This window comes from Lentinus tigrinus, assembly GCF_003813185.1.
Source record: "Lentinus tigrinus ALCF2SS1-7 unplaced genomic scaffold L226scaffold_5, whole genome shotgun sequence".
Taxonomy (NCBI): Eukaryota; Fungi; Basidiomycota; class Agaricomycetes; order Polyporales; family Polyporaceae; genus Lentinus; species Lentinus tigrinus.
Window position 1 is genome coordinate 1,223,401 of NW_027137914.1, and position 21,504 is coordinate 1,244,904.

A 21,504-nucleotide genomic window follows, 5' to 3' on the forward strand; every position below is an offset into this window, starting at 1 on the left:
TACGTCTACTTGCTCCCCAAACGCGCTATGTGCGGTGATCATTGCACTACAGGTCGAAAAACTTGTTGCATATGAGGATTGGCAAGCGTCGAGAGCCATCGACCGAGGTGGGCTGTCGTGAAATTCGATCTACTGCCAGGTCCAGGCCACTGGCAACTTGAAGCAGGTGTGAAGTGTTCACCAGTGACCAGTGTTCAAATGTAGCGCTTTCCATATCTGAGTGTTTCATCGGAGGCTAACGATGGAGATGAACGCAAGTGAGGTTGGAGCAAGAGCGAGGAAGGGAGGAAAGCCTGGCCGCTGGCCCCGCCGCTGAATCCGACGCGTGACGTCACGCGTCAAAATGACTCGCACAAGCGCGCGTGTCGGTTTTTGCAGCTCTGCATACTTATGTACATATCCAGCGCAAGATATATTCTTTATAGCTACGAGACTGTCAAATGATGATACAAGTATGAATCTGCTATGAACCTCAATACGTGTACATAATGTGCTGAGCGGAGAGTGGGTGAGTGGAATCATGATAGTAGCTACACGTGTATGTGGATGCGAAATGACAACAAAGAACAGACAGAGACCAACGGTACGGGACTAGGAGTAAAACTACACTGACTGACTGCTATGCACGAGAACATAGGGGGCTCCCTTCAAGAAAACGATGAGCGATGATAGCAAGATAGCCTTCTCGACTCGAAACAAAAATAGAAACAAAAACGAGTCCTGCCAGTGCAACGGGGAACGTCACGATCTCCCTGATATGCGTATACTGTTCAGATCAGTACTGATGCGCGAACGCGGAAGGGAAGTGGAGCACCGGGTCGCGCATAGCCTGCATGAAGTCCGGCGAGAACTGCTGCGGGCCAAACGTGAACTCATTCGACGCGACCTGCATATCTGGCGTGATCTGCGGCTCCGTCTGGGGCGGCTGTTGGTCGAGCACTGGCCACCACGAGTCGTACCCAGGCATGTAGCGCACGAACGGGTGATCATTTGCGCCAGCATCCGGATTTGGGCCCATCCCCGCGCCGGGGTACGTCGGCGATGGCGATGGGACCATATGGACGGGGACAAACTCTGAGTGCGAAGATACGCGCTCGTGCGAAGTCGCCGGCTGACTGTGATGGTAAGGCTGGGTTTGAGCAGGTTCCGGGAGGGATTGGTGCGGGCGGTGCACAGGCGCTGCGGCATATGTCAGGTTTATATCTTGCTCGAACGCAACTTGGGCACGACGTTTGGGCTTTCGTGCATCTCTGCCGGGCGAGGACGCGTCAATGTATCTCTTGTCTATGAGCACCTGGGCGTTCTGGATGAGATGACGAACGCGGAGTGCACTCGTCCATGTGCGCTGTGTGTTGTCAGGACGTGTGAGTGGCATATTGACAAGAGGCAACGGATGACTTACCTCCATCCCACTCAACGCATTGATGCACTTCGTCAACCCGACGCTAGCCTGCGTATGCCATGGCTTGTATCGCACTACACGGAATGAGGCATACCGTCAGCGAACCATACTTGTCTTGCACCAACCATGATCGACTCACAAACAACGACGCTCATCACGCCTGCCGCCTGCATGCAATTAGCTAAGAACGGCGGCGCCCACCGCATGTTATACTTCTCGTGATAAAGCGATGCTATCCGACCACGTGGCAACAAACATCAGTTCCCCTCATTCCGACTGCACAGGAGCAGAAGATGCACTTACCAAACGAGGCGACTTGGCTGGCAGCACTCTGGCAGATGTCGTACGATTCCCATGGGATCGGATCCGCCTCGAGCGAGGGCGAGCCCCTGGTTTTCGCCAAGCTAGGAATATAATCGGTTCCTGGACGAATGCAACTACACAAAGACCAAGTATTGCTTACTCTGAACCTTTTGGTATGCTACAAGATAGGGCCGTCTACCGTCAGCAAACTATTCGGCAGAAATTCACACGGGGCAACACTCACAACGGCCTGTGGGTGAGGATGACAGTTGCCCAGTACTGGATATGCATCGCAAGAATATGTGGGGCAGGACACGGGCGATTGCCCTGAAGGCTATAGCTGAGGTTCTCTGGGACGTCAAGCTGCCACTGCAGAAGACGCTGGTGCATCTGTTCCCGGATGGCACGGCTTGGAATGGCTGTCGCGCGCGAGACGCGGTAGACCTTCGCGAGGACCTCTCCTGTGATCACGACTGAGTGATATCGCGAACGTGTCAGCAAAGGTCAATCCGTGGCGTTTGAACAACGAAGTCAGCGTACATAGAGACGAGAGGTGGTGGAAGTACCCGGTGTAGTTCGCGGGGATGGGCGCAACACGTCCGCACAGCGGGTCAGGTGGGCAAGGCTGCCACATCGTATCCGCGTCGTCCTGTTCGTGTGCATAGATATCAGCATCAACTCGGTGCGCCCGCCAAAGAATTGCAGGACACTAACCGCAGGGATATCCAACAATGGTGTCGAGAAATCTCCCTCGTGGATGCCAATCGTGCGTCCGAGGAACAGCGCGGAGAACTTGTCCGCGAGACAGCACGACCACCATATGCGCTTCCGGATCGCCTTCTCCTTATCCGTGAAGAGCTCGCGTCCGTTGTGCATCCACTTGTCCGGGTTGCGGTTCAGGCCGAGGTCCAACGCCTGTAGGGAACAGGGTTGTTAGTGTCCCCAGAGGGGGACATACGATGAGAGGAGGAAAAGTGGTATATATTGCCTACCATGCGTGTTGCCATGCCTATATTCGTCCATGTTCACGTCAACTGCCTCCGGTAAGCAAACGTTCAGATGAATGGACGTACCGATATGCAGCCACCCTTCCTCCAAGCTCCCTACGAAACGTACTTCTGAGTGCCCCACTCTTACATGCTGACGAATCAGAAAGGTCACATACCGATGCCAAATTCCCTGACCCCCAGCAAGATGAGCGCCTGCACTGTCGACGACCGGCTCTCGTGGTATACCGCATCCAAAATGACACGTGCCCGCCGTGCATACTCGTTCGCCGGGTCCTCGATGTCGCCCGCCGAGTACTCCATCGGATCGAGGTGGCTCGCCGCATACGCGAAGATGGCAAGGAGCAGCAGCTTCGAGAGACGCTGCGGCCGCTCGGGACGCACCTCGCCAGCGTTCTGCGGTGCGTGCTCGTCCTCCTCTGGGTCTCGCAAGCTGGCGGACCCGCAGGTACGTCCGGGACGACGGCGGAAACGACGCAGGGCAACAAGGAAAAGGGGAAGGGGAAACGTGGGTTTAGCACGTTGTGCGGGGGATAGGGTTGCGCACAGAAGATGCTCACCCATACCTCCTGCAGAGCATGGGTTAGAACGGGGTGTTACTACGTGTGCCGGCGACTCACTGAACGTTATACTGGAGTATAAACGACTCCTCGTCAATCACGGGCACTGCTGCGTTGACGTACGTGAAGAACACGCGGATGAGCAAGTCCTGCACCTCTACCGGCGGCAGCGCGATCGACTGCTCAATTGCACGGACGTGATCAACTTGCACGCACGCCACACCGGGGCCGGGCCAGTACTTCGCCATCGGGAACATCCTGGAGAGAATTAGAATTCGAGTCGAGTCTTGCGGACAGCTGAGGAGCAGGAACAGAGGAGTGTTACGTACCAAATACCCTTCGAGTGTCGCTCGTCTGTCCGCTCGGTCTGCGCAAGGAGCTGCAGCCCGGCAGAGTTTCCGTGATAACGAACCTGTGCATCCGACGCGCGTTCACGATGATGATGAAGCTCTGAGTCGTGAGAAGCAGCAGACACCACGGAGTCTCCCACCTCTCTATTCTCGTCGATCGACAGATTCCCGAAGGCGTCAGCACAGTCGCCCAAGTCGTCGCCATCCTGGTCTGCCAATACGGTGCGCCACGGCACGGGATGAGCTATATGCGTGAACCGCCCAAACGAGAGCATACTCGTGCTCACGAACGCACCCGTCGTTGCCGTCGTTATGGACGTATGGCGCGAGTAGGTCACGCTCGACGCGGATGCGAACGCTGGATCGGACGCAGACTCACGGTACCCAGCGGTAGAGGCTAGGATGGGCCGGGAGGGACCTTCGAGCCGCCTTTTACTCCTGGGAGGCTCATGACTTGTACCATCTGTGGATGAGGTTTCGCTGGGTGACATTGCAGCATGCGGGCTCTTGCTTGCCGTAGAGTGGCTGGGCTGACGGCTGCCGTCGCTCTCGCTGGAGGGGCCGTGCACGAGGCGCGCGGAGAGTCGGTCCTGCCATGCCAAAGTCGGACGCGTGGTCTGTACTTGCGGGTCTGGAGGGAAGAAATGGCCCGGCGATCAGCCTTTGCGTGAAAATCAACCCAACACGAGCAGACCTGATGATATGACCGTCTCGATGACGTTCTCGCGGGTCGCGCGGGACTGCCGCCGGGATCGATGGCTAAGAATTTTAGGTTGCTCCGCGACGAGGGACGCGAAGAAGTTGTCTTTAGACGTGTCGATAGCACGCTTCTCACGCCCAGTCCGCCCCTGTAACCCATACACACGGTCGGCAATGCGTCATCAGCGAGCGCACGGGAACACGCACGAAGGGACCAGCGTCTACGCTGTGGAGGATATAAGCCGCCAGCTCATCCTGGTGCAGCTCATCGACGATGGACTGCGCCCGCGGGTCTGTTGAGGACATGATTGCTGCGAGCACGCTTTCAACCTGGTGCAGGCGGTGTTCTAGTGCTTGGATGTAACCCTTTGGTGGGCCTCTTCGGAAGCTAGGGGCTAAGGGATACATTCAGCGACGTCGCTGCGATGACGACAGCTATATGAAAAACATACCTGTGTATGTGCATTCTGTAATTCCGGGAAGATCACCATGAGCGCCAGAACACAAATTCCATCTGATTCACAGGAGGGTGTCGATCCGTGCCACATGCCATCGTATGCACTGCGGACAAAAGTCGACAGGCGGCGGTGGTAGTGCGACTGTCATGCTGGGCACGACTCCACCAACCTACGGTCGGGCCCTAGAATGCCGATGCACGCAAACAGGACCCGGCCACAAACCAGGCAACCCGCCTTCGACTTCTGTCCACAATAGTTACCAGCATGTGTCACGTTCCTCCTCAGAGCCGAACTCCCGGAAGCCATCGCGGAGTTGATATACAGTACATACCTGACCCTGATGCGGCACAAGACTTGCATGGCTCTCCTTCGGACGGTGCCGGATCACATTTGCTCTTGGACTTCCTGCACTTGTCGCATGCTATTTCCGAAGTGTCAGCGGTACATTCGCGGTGCCGAGACATAACCACCCCTGCAATTCCGACGCACCTTTCGCGATCCGCTGGGACTTTCCTTGATCATGAACTGACGGGCTCGCTCCAGAAAACTCGTCGTCGGATATTTCGAGAGAGTTGCGCTGGTCCAGGCCTCTCTTCCCCGGGGCCATTCTTCTTACCGCGCTGGCTCTGGAAGCGATGGGGTTCGAGTAATCTCCGTCGCGTGAAGGCTAAGGGGACCGCACAGCTGGTGTGCTGGGGTCAGTGGTACGTGTTGGGGTTCCGAGTCAGGGTACTCACGGAGTGCGTGGGTATGCGTCGTGATAGGTACGTGGATGTGCGTGGTGATAGGGATATAGGGAGGAGTCCAGGCGGTCGGTGATAAGATTGCGATGGGTGGTGTCGGAGCTGGGTCGCCGCGGTGGGTTTGTAGGTCCACGACGGTCCGGGAAGTGACCTTCGAGCGGCTTGCGGATGCCGCTGCTGGTGGGTTCAAATTAACCCTTGCTGTCGTTGTCCAAGTCGTCGGGCAGATGAGTCGGGACCGTGAGAATTTCGGTTAGCGCTTGGTGCTAGCGCAACCCTTCGAGTCCCTCTCGACTCCATCCTGCCAGTTTATATACTTCCTCCCCCCCGCCATGCCCTCTTTTCCGCACCGTATGACTCGTGTAGCGCACGATCCAGAACTGGTGGCCCGTGGGCTTCTGGAGTATCGCGAAGGTGAGCCTTTTGCTTCTTGCTGACCATCGTTTGAGTTCAGTCAGGACAAGGTTCAACGTTCAGCTCTCAATTTTTGCACCAGCGAGTTGTGATTTGAGGGTAGAATGCCTTCTCCTTTTCGCATGTGCATCTGCCGCTGCGTTGCGGTGTCAGCACGTCCTGGGTGATAGGCGGCCCGGAGGTTCAACTTTCGACCCCAGTGCATTCCACAAGGATCAGCATTGACGGTCTGAATCATTGCCGGCACTCCCATGGACACAAGTGAGAAGCACAGAACCACAGTGCACCTGCCCCTTCTCGCAGCTCGCGGTAACTCTGTAGCTTGTTTTCGACTCCTCGTTGCAGTCCCCGGTTCTCGCTCATGAAAGTCATCAGGGCTTGCATACCTACGCATGGTGCCGCCTCAGATACAAACGTGTTCTCCCGGGCCCTAGAGGATGACGTGCGTTTAGGTGCAGGTGTGTCGGCAATACGAATCCTGAGCAGATTCTTCTCGCATCCAACCGAGAAGACTATGAGCCCGCTGCTAGGTCTCCCTCGGAAATTTAACTCCGGATCAACGTCTATCTCTTTTCATCCCTGGACCCAGGAAGTCGTACGATCCACATAGGCGCATGTCCTCAGGCGGAAATACAGTGACGCGCAAAAATGATGCAGCCCCCAAGTCGGGAAGGTTGTTCACATCACCCAGAAACGCAGGGCGTGCCCAATCCGATGAGCGGCTACGGTGGTCCTCTACGAGACGTGCACACCCTCCTCCGCTGCCTCCTCCATACAAACATTCATTCTGGTTGCCTATATTGAATAATTATCTCCTTAGTTTTTGGTATAGCATGCGCTGCGAGGGGTCAGTTGGGTGATGTGAGGCACCTTCCGGATTTGGGGACTGCATCATTTTTGTATGGGACCGGCGCATCGTGAATGCGGGTGCGTGCTCCAGTCATGAACGTTTACGTTTGAGCGATAGAAGTTCCACACAGCCCACACCTTGAGCCCCCGGAAGATCGGGGCAATATGCACGGGGCAAGATGCATGCGTGCGTGTATTCTTGTCTGGGTGTGGAGCCAAAGGTGCATCTAAACACCGTACACCAACGTCCGTAGGACAAGCGCCGCCCTGCGGCCACCCCCCGGACGTCTTGACTCTTGGGTTCCACGCGGGGCCCTTCGACGAGACTCGAAGACGTCGACACGAACTCCAGGCTAACACCTGGTGACCCCGGAACTCAGCCCTGCCTCGAGATACGTCATATCTCATTTCCAGCTCCACAGCTGTTCTGACGATTAGGTTTACAGCTGGCCAGGAAACGATAGACCGTTTTCGAGATTCGCTCACGTTTGGGGCCTTGTTTATGAACAAACACCGGCAAGCTGGGGCGCGCCCATATCTAGCAGGTGTCTCCGCTTGACGGTGGACCTCCTCCATCTAGACGCGTGTGTAGGTGTGCCCATTGGCTATCGCTTACTGTCCCATGGAGCGGACAAACACGAACCCCACAAGCTGCGTTTCCCGGAAGCGGTCTATCGTTTCCTGGCCAGCTGTATAGCTGAGTTCCGTGGAACCTTGGAAAGTTTCCAACAGTTCTATGTCTGGTTCATTGGGAGGCCGCGACCCCCTCCTCAGGTCTCGGCCTTCTACAAAGGAGCGGAAGACATGTCTATTGGAGCGGAGCGTTGGTATATATGTGCACAAGTACTTATGTGCCGACTCACCGATACCTAAGCAGCAGCACCGAAAAGACATAATTGCGACTCGCCCGAACGCCGAAATACAGGAACACAGAGCCATAACCAGGGAAACCCACGGTCCGATCGAGCACCGGGTCTATGGTATGGCCCGTTTACAGTCCTGCTAGTGGGGGATATGAACGTGAGTGAACACGATCATCTGCAGCACAACGGTACGCTGATACAGGATGTGGACTCTGCTGAGATGCAGCACATATCCGCTCAACTCCCACCACGCCTGACTCTTCCCAGAGGGCACGCGGCCACCCCAGGCTAAACACCGGCAGATTATTTTGGCCAGCTGCGCTCTCAGGGTCTTAAGCGGCACCAGCAGATCCATGGGTCGAAGACTTTGACGTCCAAGGGGACGACGATCGTACGACCCTGCAATTCTACGATGACGTTCTGTCAATGCCGAAGCGGCAATATGGTTCGGAGCCTGCCATGAGATGTGTGGAAGTTCAACAGGCACCGGGGATGGTCCCCTCAAAGCTCTTGGCGAAGGCGGCGGACATGGGGTTGCGCGGAAAGGCCAGCAGACTGAACCATCTCCCTAAGAATAGTTTGGTTTCGAGCCGCACCGCACCCTCCTGCAACTTGACACCTCCAGCACCCCGCGCGACACGACACGACACGACACTTTGTTAGAGGTGATCGAACTTTGATTGTGTTGCACCTTGGCTAGTAGAGTTTAACAAACAATAAAGAGAGTCCGGGCACGGCGAGACCTGCGAACGACTACATTATACCGGAGCCGAAATGAAAGAGAGCAATGGAACCATCCAAAGATCCAGCAAAACCACCGCACCCTGCGCCCGAATCGCAAGAACAGCAGGTAGACATAGGAGGACAAAGACGGGGAAGACGACCGAAACGAAAGTATCGCACATCACAGACTGATTCGCTCATAGGAAATCTAGAAGTACAATCCAGCCCAGCCCTGGGTCTTCACGAGCATCTTATCGCCACCCTCCCTGCTGCCGTGGTACGGCAACCCACCGTCCTGCTTGAACGCGTTCTCAAGGCCGGTCGCCGAGAACGACTTGGCGGAGAGGTCGACCGTGCCGTTGAACCACGCGTCCGTGTACGTCAAATACAGTTCACCATTCAGCGAGGAGTGGTGCGTCGCGTCGATCGGGCGGTGCGGGAACCCGGGGTGATTCATGAAGAACACATCCGTGCGGCCAGCGCCCGTCGTCGTGAGCAGAGTCACGGGCGCGGGCGGCTCTGCGCTCGATGGCGCGGGGTGGACGTGCACGTTGGTCGTTGCGTCGCCGGACTGCGTAACGAGCTCGGCGCGGTCGACGACGGTGACGTCACCGACGAGCCAGCCGCGCGTCATCTGGAGCTTGATCTTCTTTGCGTGCACGCCCTCGGTCGGGAGCAGCATGTTGTCCTGGCCCAAGCCGTACTGCGTCACGAAGAGCGAATCGAAGTTCAGGTTCGAGTCCGGGTCGAACTTGATCTGCGTCGTGACGTGCGACTGGATGTGCAGCGTCTTCACCGCCGGCGGGAGGTAGATCGTCACGTCGAAGCGTGTGCAGAAGTCGGCGTTCTCGGACGTCTTTGGGGGCAGGACGAGCTGGAGGCGGCTGCTCTTCATGTTTTCGTCGACCTCATCCTGCGTCGGGTAGTCGAGGATGACCTTGTCGATGGTCGACTCCAGCTCGGAGCCCAGCGTGAGTTCGTACTTGATCTCCTTCAGGTCAGCTTCGCCCTGGGCAAGAGTGATCGTCCCGACGGCGCTACCACGGAAATCAAGGGAGTGGTCGCCCTTGTTCTTGTTCTGACCGACCGGGACAGAGATGATTTGCTTGCCACCCTTGTAGAGGTGAGGCGTGTTCATGCACCCGAGAGACTTGCTGAACTCCGGCATACCCTCAAGACCAGTAGGCTTGGGCTATAAGATGTGCATCAGTAACGCGTCCATACACAAAGATAGGTCAACATGATCCCGGGGACCCTGACACGAGCAGTTGCGGTGGTCTGTCGAGTGGGATGAACCAGCCTCGACTCGCACGTGACATGACGACATTGCGACGGTCTCCTCAAGGCAAACGAAGCACGTATCAAAACGCGTCCAGACTCCACGACCTCAAGAAGAATGGAGACGTGCACCCGAAAAGAATCCTAGTATGAAAGAGGTGTGAATGGTTAGGAGGAGTTCTGCCTATCACCGTTTCAATGCCTCGGAGCCCATGGGACTACTGAAAGTTCACCAAACTCTGGCGTGCCACACCTCTTTCGCCATGAACTTTACCGGGCCTTGCACGTAATGAGACACTTCACAGTAACCTCCCCCTTCCCATTGTGGGAGCGAAGACCCGTCAACGCCCAATGATATGGAAATCGGACAAACAGCATGAAAGCATGTGTCCATCCTCGCGGAGTGAATCATTCAACGAAATCTGCGCGTACCTTGACAGCCCAGATAGCAAGTCTGATCGCCTGCCATCCAACGAAGAGCAAGCAAACGATGCCGAACGCTTTCCAAAAGAGGCCACACCTGCGATGTTAGGATCACGCAGCATTGAGCGACGTCCCGGGAACGCAGTTTGATGGCTTTAAACGCACCGCAGCCCGCAGCACATGCAGCAGTCCTTCCGCTGACGCTTCGGCCGGCCGCTCGGAAGCTGGGTGTCGAGGAACGAGGCGCCGTCCGTGGCGTCCTCGTCGAGGTTGGGGTCACGGAGCGCGACAGGACCGTGGCTGAGCCCCTCCTCATCGCCTGGGACGGTGGAGTCTGCACACAGACGCGAGAGAGACTCAGCGTCGCCCCGAAGAGACCGGAGAGATACTCACACTCATCATAATGCTGCTTAAGCTTCAACGCCACCATGACCGCCCCGACCATGCCCCAGAAACCAGCCCCGCGCGAGAGTCCGTCCCTGGCCATGTCCAACGAGTGTGTGGGTGGATTGGTGCGTGGAAAGAGTGTGGAAAAGGGAAAGACGACGGTTACTGGGCGCGGCCGTGGTTTTGTACTGGCAGTGGGAATCAGTCAAGAGGGTGCTGAGAGTGCGGTCCCGCCAGTGGGATACGAGTTGGGAAATATTAGGTGAGGAACATGCGCACAAGACGAGATGAGCATTTGTCCTTCGGACCTGGATGACCGCCAGGCACGACGGATTGCCGCGGTAATCGTGCGACCGATGCCCTCTATCCCGAAACGGCGCAGTCTTTCCTGGGACTATGGGAACCTGCAGTGGTGGTCAGGGGAATTTTGATGACTGCATGGATCGCAAACTACATATGCATGTCTTGAGCCACTACGAGAGCATACCAGAGGTGTTCATGGGAGTAAGAGACACGGCGGGCGTTGCACCAGAACCGGCTACGAGAAGTGTCATGAGAATTTTCGACTGATTTTACCTTACCTTGAGATCTTTCCCTGCTTTTCGAGCGTAGGAAAGGTAACCTCTTTGTATATTGTCCTTGGCCAGTAAAGGCAACATACCTGGGGCACTAATTGGGAACTTGAAAGGATCGTAATATTCTACCATTCCATTGTCCAGAAAGGCGACCCGGAATATGTTACCTTTCAGCCTGGATGTTACACAGCTGAAAGGTAGCATATTCCGCAATTTCAAGATTTCAGGCATCCGTTGAGGTCACCTAACTCGAGTCAACTTCTCGAACAAAGGAAATGCTGCATGCTGGCAGCCTTTTCTCCTTCAAAAAAGGACTCTTTGTAATGAGACCTCCTCGAGGCTCCATGATGTTGTGAGAATCATCGGATAGGTAACCCTTTCAGTGGGCAAGAATACGGGGAAAAGCTACAGATAAGGTGAAATTAGTCGAAACTTTCCTAGCAATTTCTCGTGGCTAATTCTGGGCACCTGCCCGCCGTGAGAGAAAGGATCTGCTGCTGCAGCGCATCACATGATCGACGACATATCCGCTCAGTGGCTGTGAAGTTTTGATGCATATGGCCATTTGGCAGTTCCGTCGGGCCCGGGGTCGCAGCTCGCAGGCCAGGCCATTCTTTGACGGCACACAGCTTCCAGCAGACACAGCAGACATACAGCGACGTGACATGTTGCATCCAGACTATCTAAGTAGAGAGTTGAGGACGGGAGGACGAGTACAGGTATCAGCGTGGGATGGTAACGAGCGCATTAGCAATAATAAAAACAGCGGAGTCGGACCCCGCAAGACGGCATGCATACATAACCTATACGTGAGGGGAGTGATTAGAGTTGGAAGTGGGGATATGGGAATGAGAGTTCTATGTAACAGCTGACGCGATGATAGTGACGATGGGGGAGTCCTTGAGAGAGTGGGGGCAACTCTGGTGGTGGTAGTAGTACACAAAGCAATAGCATGCATCCATAGCAGAGATCAGACTGAAAGACGATGATGATGAGTTTGATTTCTCCGACAAGAAGCGAATGACGATACTCACAAAAACCGAGAACTAGGTCATGAAGCGGCCCCGTTGCCATTGGCGTGGCCGTTCTCCACAAGGCCGACCTGCAGGTATGCCAACACCGCCGGTATTGAGCTATTCTGCTGACAATACACCTCCAGCTCGTGTCCACTCCACAAGCGGCCATCCGGCCTCTGCGACGGTGACGAGTCCAATGCCCTCTCGTCGTCCTCATCCAGTTCCGACTCGAACTTCCCGGCCCCGTTCTGGCGATAGAGCTGACTACGGGACTTCGAGCGCGTGTGTGATGGAGGGACGTTGAGACGACGCGTTCCCGACCGACCGAGGGCGCTGTTGACGCTACCGCTCCGACTCCGGTTACCGCCATTCAACCGTGCATACGCCTGGTCGACGGGGGACAGGTAAGGCCCATTGTACGGCGCGCTGTTGTCCTCCGAGTTGATCAAGGTATCCTGCAGAACCTTGAACGCAAGAGCCTCGGCAGCGCGACTCGTAGATGGACCGGCGACAGGAGCGGAGGAGGCAATGTCGATCTGGCGCTTCAAGGAGACGGTCCACTGGTGCCGGATGAGGGGGTCATCGACGCTGAACATGTACCTGCGCTTGAGCCCGGTGTGGTTCAGGAACGCGACCTGGAAGGTGTTGCGCATGAACGAGCGCTCGACGACAACCGGACTGCTGAGAGGCAACCCAGAGTACGCCAGAGCATTCGGTCCCGAGCGCCACATGATGATCGTCTTGTTCCCCAATGCAGTCCCAGTGACGCGGAAGGAAACCTCCGACGACTTGGAAAAGTTCAGCACGGGGGGATCGAACACCAGGTCTTGCCCAAACAACTGGATGGTCAACTGAGGATCGGGCTGTGGTATGCGCAGAATGACAGGCTCAGACTGGACGCGGTACGTGAGGCGGGGAGGGAGGGGACGTTTGATGTTGATGACGATGTCTGGCTGCGTGGCGACGCTGGAGGAGACACGGGCCTGGAAGAGCTTCTCCCGGCGAACAGACGCGTAGATCTTGTCCAGGAGGTCCTCGGAGACAAGTCCACGGGGGTCCGATCGCCTGAACGCTTCGACGAAGTCGCGGGCAATGACGTTTCGCTTGGGATATCCGGTGATACCAGGCTCCTGCGCGATACCGCTGTGCATGACTTCGTTAAGCTGAACAATCGCACGCGTGAGCTTGATCGCAACGTCCTTGTCGTACGCCACCATCGTGGCATTGGCTTCATACCACCGACTCGCAAAGGAGTCGAGGAGGTAGTCAAGAGCGCTCGAATGGCCAGCCGTAGGGCGCGAGGGGATGTGAATCGCCTGGAGGAAGACGCGGAGCGCCTTGTCTATGCGAAGCCCGGTAAGACCGAAGCTGTCGACAAACGACTTGAGCGCAACCTTCGACGACCGCCGTGCAAGGTAATCCCCAAGACGCGCCCTGTCAAGGTCTATCGTCCGGAAGAGGAGCTGCCCTAGGGCGACATCGTCTCGGGCGCTGGTCTTCCCGAGGAGCGTCAATACCGCATGGTCCGGATCCTTCGCAAACTGGTTCACAAAGTTCCTCATTAGGGGATGCCTCATGGGATTGGACGTCGCCGAAGTCTTCGTCCGCGTGTCGTCGCGGTCCCCGCTGAAACGCAGCTCTCTGAGCTGGATAACGCTCTTGACGATGAATTTCCTGTCCAATGGACTAGGTTTCGTCGCGTCCAAGAGCGCGTCCATGTCCTGGAGGATCGGTTTGGCGATGATGAGGATGTCGTTGAACAGGAAGAGGAAGCGATCCTTGACCGTGTTGGCGTTTGCGACTTGGAGAACCGGCGAAGACAATATCAGCTTCCTGGGCGGATCATCAATGGCCGAGGGCCAGAGCGAGCTCTTCGAGCCGCGCCCGAGCACTTCGTCAAGACGTTCCATGATGATCGCGCCAGCCGAGTGCTCGTTAGGTGCAGGATCAGGAGAGTGGTGCGAAGACGACATCGTGGACGAAAACGATTCAGATGTGGACCGCGTGGGAAAGTCGTCCAGAGAAGACTGGGGGTCTGGCGTGGTCGATGAGGGAGGGTCAGGCGGGGATGGGAAGCCTGGTGATGAATAGTCTGAGAGAACATATGCAGGAGAAGTCGCTCCACTCGTCAACACGCTCATGTCCGCGTCTCCGTGAGCCTGGGAGTCCGAAGAGGCATCGAAGGTAGGCTTGTGCGACTCCTTGGGCGTTCCGAGCCGTTGAGCACTCGTGACATTCGTGGGCGTCCGCGACTTGTCACTTCCGTCCCAACTCTGCGCAGTAAGCTCGCTGTCCTTCCGCTGCATCAGCAAGTCCGTCAGTGAAGGTTTCTTGCCTATGGGAGCCCGAGAGCTTGCGGAAGGACCGTTGGATGCCGTGGGAGTGGACGGCTGAGATTTGAATAGGCTCAACCATTTCCTGACACCGTCACGATTCGTCGGCAGTTTGCCCATGGATCCGGATGTACTAATTGTCGGAGAGATGAGGGGTGGAGGGGTGGTGAAGTAATCAGGATGAGAGGACGATGACGGGGCTGACTGCAATGGCTGTGAGAACTTCGACCACAGGCGGCTGTCGGAGGCTTGGTGCGATAATTTTCTGTCTCTGCCGTCTGCGACTTTGGTAGTAGCACCCGATGAGCTCGCCGTACTGGTACTGGGAACCTGCTCAAGCGAGATTGGGAAGCCCATAGTCGGAGATGCCACGTCTGGTGAAGAGGAAGACGGCGTAATTCCTCGAGCTCGTCGTTGTTCCTCGAGCTGCTTCAGCGCCGGGAACGGGAAGAGCTTCGAATCCGCATACTTCAGGAGGTCGGCAGAAGACGCAGGAGGTACGGGTGACATGGCACCAGGAGGCGCGGACTGAGGCGGGAGCGACAGTATCGAGGCAGAAGCCGAATGCGACTGCATGAGCGGGGGCTGGGCCTGCTGCATCGCAAACACCCCAGGCGATTCGCCTTTCTCCAGCTTCCCGCTATTGAGACTGGCGCCGCTCTCCCGGCTGACACTGGAGTCGGTGTTGTACCTCCTCTCCCGCGCGCTGAGGCTATTTGTACGCGAGCGGCGACCGGTAGTGGAACCGCTGCGCGAAAACGCGCCCTTCATCTTCTCCCATGTGCTGATGCCGTCTCCCTGGCGTTTCGGCGTGGACTCTGCTCGCACATCGTCCCAGTCCGTGTAGTCAGCTGCAGCCGAGGGCGAACGAGCAACAGACAGGCGCATGGGGTACGTCGGAGGCGAGGGTGGCGGCTCCACCTGCGGCTGCTCAGTTGCCATTGACAGCGCAATAATGGAAGAGGGAGAAGGCGGAACGTGTGCAGGCGTTGTCTCGGGTGAAGTCTCGACGTCGACTATGAGGGGTTTGGGTGCGGAAGGCCGCTCAGCGTCAGGAGAGAACTCTGCTGATGACCGCTGTCCAGCGACGTCCGGATAGGAAGACTCTTCTGTTTCCTCTTCTGGGCCCTGCTCAACCGGCTCTTCGTCGTCCTCATCTTCCTCGTCGTCATCGTCATCGACGGGCGGACGCTCCGTCACTACACCTGTGTCAGACTGCGTTATGGTATAAGACGGGATGGTGAAACCTACCTAGTTCAGCGACCCAACTGATCTCACTGTCGCGCTCAAAAGCACTCGTGGGTCCTGCCAGCCGACTCCTACTCCGCTGTTCCTGGAATGGAACCTCCTCTTCATCTGGGAACACAGGCTCCTTGAGAGGAGTCTGGAACGGGCTTGCAGGGAATAGATCCTGTCGGAAGCTAGGGTTGTTTGACATAAACATTGGCACCGCTATCGACCCCGCGGGAGCAGAGTCGGTCGACGCATTCGACGGGGCGTCCGACGTATGTGGGAGGCGTGCGCCGGCAAGCATGCGATGATTGCGTGCGGGGGTTGAAGGGAGATGAAGATTGAGCGGGACGTCGTCCTCTTCCTCAATGACGACCCCTCGGTGACCGAGAGGTGTCTCGTAGTTGTACGGGGCGCTCCCATTAGGCGGCATCCGCGGAGAGACTCGCCCAAGGTCACCATTGGGCGCACGGCTAGCAGAGGACGGCGGTCGCGGGGGCTCTGGGGTGGCCCGAAGGAACGGAGGGAGAGGTGATGGGGGAACAAGGGGTGTATTGGGGGTGGTGGACGGAGGCTCGCGATCTTCACGATCGTCAACGACAGTAGACGCACGAGATGAGCTCCTGCGGTGCGACCGTCGTCGTCGCTTCTTGGCTGCCGTTATAGGCGGAGGCGGCGCCTCTTCCCCTCCGCTGGTCTGGTCCCCATCCGTTTGGTTGTTGATGCGGTTCCCGAGTCGATGAAGCAGCATTCGCCGTGCAGCCATCCGCTCTCCTCCGGCGACGGTGTTGTTCCTCTGCAATCGTGAAGGTGTCGGTGATTGTGATGAAATGAATGTGAGATCAATGGGCTCTGTGCCCCCGGTGAGTTTGGACATGGCCATTGCGCGCGCGGCGCCTGCGCTGTTAGACCGGAAGAGACCCGCCCCGACGCCTTTCTGGATGTCGTCCAAGGAAGGGAGAGGAGTGGAGGGTGTCGTGCCGGGGTAGAACAGAGGGTTAACGGGCGCGATGGGTGACCGCAGGAAGTGCGACGTCGGGAAGCCGGCGAGATGGGAAGGTATAGGCGAGATGAGAGGCGGGGAAGGCGGAGGGTCCTCGCCAGGGCCGGAAGGGTAGTACTCGTCGGCGGAGGACTCATTCGTATGGCTCGTTGAGCTGAGTTGCGCGGACTGCTTGGCAAGAGCCTTGCCCTTCATGTCCTTCGACCCTCTTGACCTCGTCCGGGACCTCGAGCGCCGTTTCTTCGGTGTCTTCACCGTGTCTTCGGTGTTCGTTGCCCCGCTAGGCGCACCGTCGCCCTCCTCTCCATCCGCGGCGCCGTTCCGCGACTGTTCGGGCTCTACCGCCTCACTCGCCACTTCTGGCTCAGAAACGGGAACAGGATTGGCGTGCGCACCGTTCAGCGTCTCGTTCGCCGTCGCCTCCTCCCCGAGCTCCCGCCCACTCGATCCCTCCCTGCTCAGGCTCCTCCCGCTCCTTTCCTCCCCGTCGTTCCTCTCCTCCCCGGGGTTCCTCTCCTCTCCTTGGGAGCGCTCTCCTTCGCTGACGGCTTCGACGTGCATTGGGGGGCGACGGCCATCCTTCATGCGGGGCAGAGAAGCAGCGCGCTTGAGTTTTGCGACAGCAGTCGCTCGCTGCTCCGCGGCAGACGAATGGTCCATGTTCCAGCCGGCTCAGGTGCGAATGAGGGTTCGAATGCACCTCGGACTCTGTAAGAATGCAGTGTTACGACGTGCGTGGCACAACGGATCCGTCTCCGAACCTTGGGTAAATGGGCTTGCGCAGCAGCTAGAAGTACGTCTGTCGGGTTCAGTCCACCTCCTCCCGGGTTTTGAGAAGCTGAAAACTCACCAAGCACGACATAAAGACGATGAATGTGGTTGGAGGAAGAGATACTACTGAGCCCGAGCGGGGAAGTGGTGACCAACACCCAAATGTGGCAGGAGCAATTATCTGAGTTTGGTTGTTGTGATTTTCCGGCAGTTCGCTCGTAGACGCTCGCAGCGGACCTCGTGCCGACCTCAGCCTCTGGATCTCTCTACACCAGCTCTACACCGACATGGCATGCCTGACTTTGTCCAGCTCTCGTCGGCCAATCGCTGTGCCTTGGATGCTTACGGGAAGGGTAACGGACAGCTGGTATCAGCTGGACCAGGATCCCACCCGAGTCGCCGAAATGAAACAGCCTATCCCTCAGTCGGTCTGCTTCTTCGACGTTATCTCTTCATCGCGGCGAGCATCGTTGTCTTCTGCTTGGAGGTGTTGCTTCTCAGAAAAGAGCTGCTGCTCGCAAGAACCTGCGCGGATGTAAGTAACAATTCTCGCATGCTAGGAAGCATCCTGAGCAAGGAGGAACCTTGCCCCATGAAGGGAGGTGCCTGCAGAATAGCTCGGCTGAATGCTCGAAATACAATGCGTCGATTCGTTCGTATCACGAGTAATGCAAAGAATTGAGACTCTCTAGCGCAGTCATGCTTAGCTGTATCGACTCCTACATGGGAGACCGAGAGTCAATGGCGTTCATTACGTGCGCACAGCTGACCTCTGTGAATGTATATGCATGCGCAGCTGCGCAACATATATGTGCATGCAGGATATACCATGCCGTATACGTTGACACGGGGGACTCCCTGTGATGAGAGGACCCCCGGAGGGCCGGTGCGTACATCCGAAGAGGCGGTCTGGCGACAAGTCGCGCATAAGTATATCCGTGACTCTTTACGGGTTACCAGAGGCAGGAATGTAGGAAGTCGCCGCGCGAAGATATATAGCTTAACAGTACTCGCATTGTCGTAGATGCCCTTGGTGTCGGGGTGAGCTTGAGCTTGAGCTCGCTGACCGTGCGGGGTCAACTGCATGGCGTGCTGAGCGAGCGGTGGTAGAAAGTCAAGTTGACCAATGCAACAACCAGAAATTTCATCGCTTCTATCATCGCTTCTACACCTTTGAGGTCTTCATGAAGAACTGCACGAAACCTCGATGGCGCCATGCAAAGAATATAACAATAACTAGGCCTGTGCCAGTGGGAGTGGTGTGTATATACGTACAAAGGTACTAGCGACAGCGTCGAGTGGGATACTTTTAGTAGTCTAGTGTGCTGCAGGAACAGCGGCCTTGCGAGGCTTGTTCTTCTGTTCCACAGGCGCAGGCTGGGCCTCAGCGGGTTCAAAAACAGGAGCAGGCTCTGCTGGTGACACAACAGCACCCCCGACAGCAGGCGCCGCGTCGGGAGCGAACTCTTCCTCCTCCTCATCGTCACGCATAATTTCTATGCGTAAAATCAGCAAGCACGTCTACGAGCACGATCCTCGACGCAATGATATACGCACCGTCGCCATAGACATCGGGGTGCTCGCGGAAGCACTCCTGCATGGCCTTGAACTTCTCCACGCAGTCGATGCCCTTGGGGTCCGCCTCGGAGTAAACGAAACACGAAAACGCCGCGCGGAACTGCATCCCGCACGGCCCATGCGCCATACCACCGAGACATGGGCAGTCCCAGTTGATCTCGCCCGTCTCGGGGTTGTACGCGCCGCCTGGGGCCCCAGAGCTCCCCTCCCCGTCCTCCTTGGACGTTGTCTCTTCCTTAGACGCGTCGGGAGTCGGCTTGGGGTCGTGGTGTATTGACGGCTCATGCTGGGGGGCCGTAGAGTCCGAGTGCATGATGGCCTCCGGGGACGTGGACGTCTGCGGTGTCAGAGGCACTTGCTGCTTCTGCTTGGACGCTGCATACACGCTGGTCGCGTCACATTCTCCAGATACATAGTGCGAGAAATGGATCACCTGAGGGTGCGGCATCCAAGGCTATCCTCTGCCCGTACCAAGAACTCCAGACGAAGTACGAAGTTGCCACGGCAGAAGCTGCAAGCACGGCACGAGCGCGAGACGGACGCGCCGAGGTGTGCACAGAACGCAGAGAGGTGCGAGCGAACGTCCGGAACATCGTGGTGAAGTGCTGGCAAGAGCAGAGGAAGAGATGAAGACGGTAGCGCGAAAGTTCGTGAGCGCGGTGAGAGCGGGGAAATTCGCTGACGCAGCCGGCAAGTGCGCTCGGCTGGCTTACACAGTGAGCGCTTGGTGCGTGGGAATCCCGACAAACCCCCAATAAGGAAATGCGTCGGCATTCCGCGGAATCATCGCGTCGTCTTTGAGTTTCTGACCACAGGTCCCAGGATACATGTAGTTTATGTAGTGCAAAAGTGATGCGCCGTTTACTTCTCAGTGGGTGCGTGCATCATTTTCTCCGTCTCTTGGTTCCCTTCTACGACAACCTTGTGCCCGACACCAGCCGGAACACATCCTTCGCCGAACGCATCCTCTAAAGCAACTTTGGCCGCAAAGCCGGAGCAATGCATGGGCAGCACGTATACAGGTGCCGGCCGTAGCTGGTTGGACAAGTATTCCACGGTTGGCGGGATTCGATCCGCGAGCTCGGTACCTGCGAGATGCAGGCCGCCAATGACCTGTCAACATAAAGGTAAGCAGGAGGTCTGGCAGAATGTTCAGCACCGTTGGAAAGTACCATATATATGGGCCGGGACAACTTCTCTACCGCATCCTTGACCACATTGACAATGCCCGCATGGGAGCACCTGAGACGTGTTCATATTCAGTACTACAGTCGCTCAGAGAGACAGAGAGATACTCACGCTGAGAAGATAACTAGCCCCTTCCCTACAACATCAATTGCAGCATAACGTTCGTCCATGATGTCCTACACTCAATGTTCATTCAGCCACCCCGGAAGCACCAACTTGAAGCAGACATTACTTACCTCCTCCTTGACCCACTCTCCGCTATCGCCACCCTCCTGCTCAATCCATCTCACACCGCTCGGAAGACCACCCTCAAAGTGCGTAACCCTCGGGATCTCGCCGCTGACCCACACGGTATCCCCCGAAACAGCATGCCCCTCCGCATGCTTCTCCACCACCCCGCCCAAAGCTTCAATCTGCTCGAACTTCGGGTCCTCCGGCAGTCTCCCAACCACTCTCCCCCCTGCGCTCACAGGGGCGATGCCGCGCGCGATAGGCCGGTTGGGATGCAGGTCGACGACGCACGCATTCCCAGGCGGGCTGTTGACTTTGCGGTGCTTCAGGAAGGAGAGCATCCCGCCGCTGTGGTCGGAGTGCCAGTGCGAGAGGATTATGCGCTCGATGCGTTCAATTGGGATTTTCAGGGCCTCGACGTTGCGGATGATGGAACGCGAGTCGGGGCCGGTGTCGAAGAGGGTTAAGTGTGGCTCGGACCCTTCAGCTTGCGTTTCCTGTCGGTATGGGTGATGATAGGTCAACACGCGCGAGCGAAAGGGGGAGCAGACAGCGTACAATCAGGGCGGAGAACCCATGTGCTCCTGTTTCAAGCGCATATAGTCAGTGAACGGCGTCGAGGCGCTGCCGAGCGGATCCCAACTAACCACAACAGTAGTTCTCGAGATCAACGAACGGCACTCCCGTGCGGTCATCTTTTGGCACATCGGGTTGGCTCAAGTGCTGAGGTACCTCGTGGATGAAGCCGGGAGGCAACTTGGTCATCCTAGTTAGAGATCGTTCAGCCCTACATGCTCTACAGCGCGTACAGTCACGAGAAGCCCTACCATTCAATGGTGTTGTCCACCAAGAAGGTGATGGTGAGCTTGTCGACGGGCATAATTTTCGGAGGGTTCATGATGGGCCAGGTTGAGGGATTGACGGTCAGTATGGAGATGTCTTCCGTCTGCAGATGCTTAAATGTACCCCGCAGCTATAGCCGCGATCTGGAACAAGGTATCGGAATTCTAACCTGCCAGGTGACCTGCTGTAGTAAGCTTCCGTTGCCCGCTGACCCTGGGATCAGGCTCGCCGCAAGACCTAAGTATGCCTGAAGGTGAGGTCGAGTACTGCGCTCCAG

General features: G+C 57.0%; 5 protein-coding genes across 5 annotated transcripts; all 5 read right to left on the bottom strand.

Moving 5' to 3' along the window:
• Positions 1–490: 490 nt before the first annotated feature.
• Positions 491–5,688, bottom strand: L226DRAFT_503037 (uncharacterized protein). Its single transcript, XM_067677915.1, has 21 exons — positions 5,517–5,688; positions 5,269–5,463; positions 5,111–5,200; positions 4,774–4,788; positions 4,529–4,716; positions 4,317–4,470; positions 4,002–4,253; positions 3,763–3,833; positions 3,602–3,684; positions 3,333–3,530; positions 3,273–3,281; positions 2,867–3,145; positions 2,759–2,804; positions 2,420–2,620; positions 2,246–2,354; positions 1,950–2,178; positions 1,866–1,883; positions 1,706–1,806; positions 1,542–1,634; positions 1,403–1,476; positions 491–1,345 (listed from the first exon to the last, which is right to left on the bottom strand). The coding sequence occupies exons 2-21, from the start codon at positions 5,384–5,386 to the stop codon at positions 776–778; spliced, it is 2,898 nt and encodes a 965-aa protein (XP_067539095.1). The 5' UTR covers positions 5,387–5,463; positions 5,517–5,688; the 3' UTR covers positions 491–775.
• A 2,564-nt stretch (positions 5,689–8,252) lies between these two features.
• On the bottom strand, positions 8,253–10,968 carry L226DRAFT_531867 (uncharacterized protein). The gene is made up of 5 exons (XM_067680158.1): positions 10,914–10,968; positions 10,466–10,863; positions 10,238–10,406; positions 10,082–10,169; positions 8,253–9,563 (listed from the first exon to the last, which is right to left on the bottom strand). Exons 2-5 carry the CDS (start codon positions 10,557–10,559, stop codon positions 8,580–8,582), a joined length of 1,335 nt encoding a protein of 444 aa, XP_067539096.1. The 5' UTR covers positions 10,560–10,863; positions 10,914–10,968; the 3' UTR covers positions 8,253–8,579.
• Positions 10,969–11,651: 683 nt separating this feature from the next.
• L226DRAFT_531869 (uncharacterized protein) lies at positions 11,652–17,541 on the bottom strand. Its single transcript, XM_067680159.1, has 5 exons — positions 17,467–17,541; positions 17,378–17,415; positions 15,635–17,324; positions 12,069–15,582; positions 11,652–12,009 (listed from the first exon to the last, which is right to left on the bottom strand). Exons 3-4 carry the CDS (start codon positions 17,274–17,276, stop codon positions 12,086–12,088), a joined length of 5,139 nt encoding a protein of 1,712 aa, XP_067539097.1. The 5' UTR covers positions 17,277–17,324; positions 17,378–17,415; positions 17,467–17,541; the 3' UTR covers positions 11,652–12,009; positions 12,069–12,085.
• Positions 17,542–18,531: 990 nt separating this feature from the next.
• On the bottom strand, positions 18,532–19,640 carry L226DRAFT_531870 (uncharacterized protein). Its single transcript, XM_067680160.1, has 3 exons — positions 19,399–19,640; positions 18,945–19,340; positions 18,532–18,883 (listed from the first exon to the last, which is right to left on the bottom strand). The coding sequence occupies exons 1-3, from the start codon at positions 19,556–19,558 to the stop codon at positions 18,705–18,707; spliced, it is 735 nt and encodes a 244-aa protein (XP_067539098.1). The 5' UTR covers positions 19,559–19,640; the 3' UTR covers positions 18,532–18,704.
• Positions 19,641–19,691: 51 nt separating this feature from the next.
• On the bottom strand, positions 19,692–21,341 carry L226DRAFT_481337 (uncharacterized protein). Its single transcript, XM_067676926.1, has 7 exons — positions 21,212–21,341; positions 21,032–21,150; positions 20,943–20,968; positions 20,390–20,881; positions 20,265–20,329; positions 20,138–20,207; positions 19,692–20,078 (listed from the first exon to the last, which is right to left on the bottom strand). The coding sequence occupies exons 1-7, from the start codon at positions 21,280–21,282 to the stop codon at positions 19,827–19,829; spliced, it is 1,095 nt and encodes a 364-aa protein (XP_067539099.1). The 5' UTR covers positions 21,283–21,341; the 3' UTR covers positions 19,692–19,826.
• Positions 21,342–21,504: the final 163 nt, after the last annotated feature.

Coding starts and splice junctions, on each gene's coding strand:
- L226DRAFT_503037 (XM_067677915.1), bottom strand. CDS start 5,386: ATGGCCCCGGGGAAGAGAGGCCTGGACCAGCGCAACTCTCTCGAAATA. Junction 3,685..3,762: donor CGATCGACGAGAATAGAGAG/GTGGGAGACTCC, acceptor TCGGATGCACAG/GTTCGTTATCACGGAAACTC. Junction 2,621..2,758: donor GTACGTCCATTCATCTGAAC/GTTTGCTTACCG, acceptor TGTTCCCTACAG/GCGTTGGACCTCGGCCTGAA.
- L226DRAFT_531867 (XM_067680158.1), bottom strand. CDS start 10,559: ATGGCCAGGGACGGACTCTCGCGCGGGGCTGGTTTCTGGGGCATGGTC. Junction 10,170..10,237: donor TGCATGTGCTGCGGGCTGCG/GTGCGTTTAAAG, acceptor CTAACATCGCAG/GTGTGGCCTCTTTTGGAAAG. Junction 9,564..10,081: donor TTGCTATCTGGGCTGTCAAG/GTACGCGCAGAT, acceptor CACATCTTATAG/CCCAAGCCTACTGGTCTTGA.
- L226DRAFT_531869 (XM_067680159.1), bottom strand. CDS start 17,276: ATGGACCATTCGTCTGCCGCGGAGCAGCGAGCGACTGCTGTCGCAAAA. Junction 15,583..15,634: donor CAGTTGGGTCGCTGAACTAG/GTAGGTTTCACC, acceptor ACACAGGTGTAG/TGACGGAGCGTCCGCCCGTC.
- L226DRAFT_531870 (XM_067680160.1), bottom strand. CDS start 19,558: ATGTTCCGGACGTTCGCTCGCACCTCTCTGCGTTCTGTGCACACCTCG. Junction 19,341..19,398: donor CTTGGATGCCGCACCCTCAG/GTGATCCATTTC, acceptor GCGTGTATGCAG/CGTCCAAGCAGAAGCAGCAA. Junction 18,884..18,944: donor CCCCGATGTCTATGGCGACG/GTGCGTATATCA, acceptor TTTTACGCATAG/AAATTATGCGTGACGATGAG.
- L226DRAFT_481337 (XM_067676926.1), bottom strand. CDS start 21,282: ATGAACCCTCCGAAAATTATGCCCGTCGACAAGCTCACCATCACCTTC. Junction 21,151..21,211: donor GTGGACAACACCATTGAATG/GTAGGGCTTCTC, acceptor ATCTCTAACTAG/GATGACCAAGTTGCCTCCCG. Junction 20,330..20,389: donor GAGAGTGGGTCAAGGAGGAG/GTAAGTAATGTC, acceptor CATTGAGTGTAG/GACATCATGGACGAACGTTA.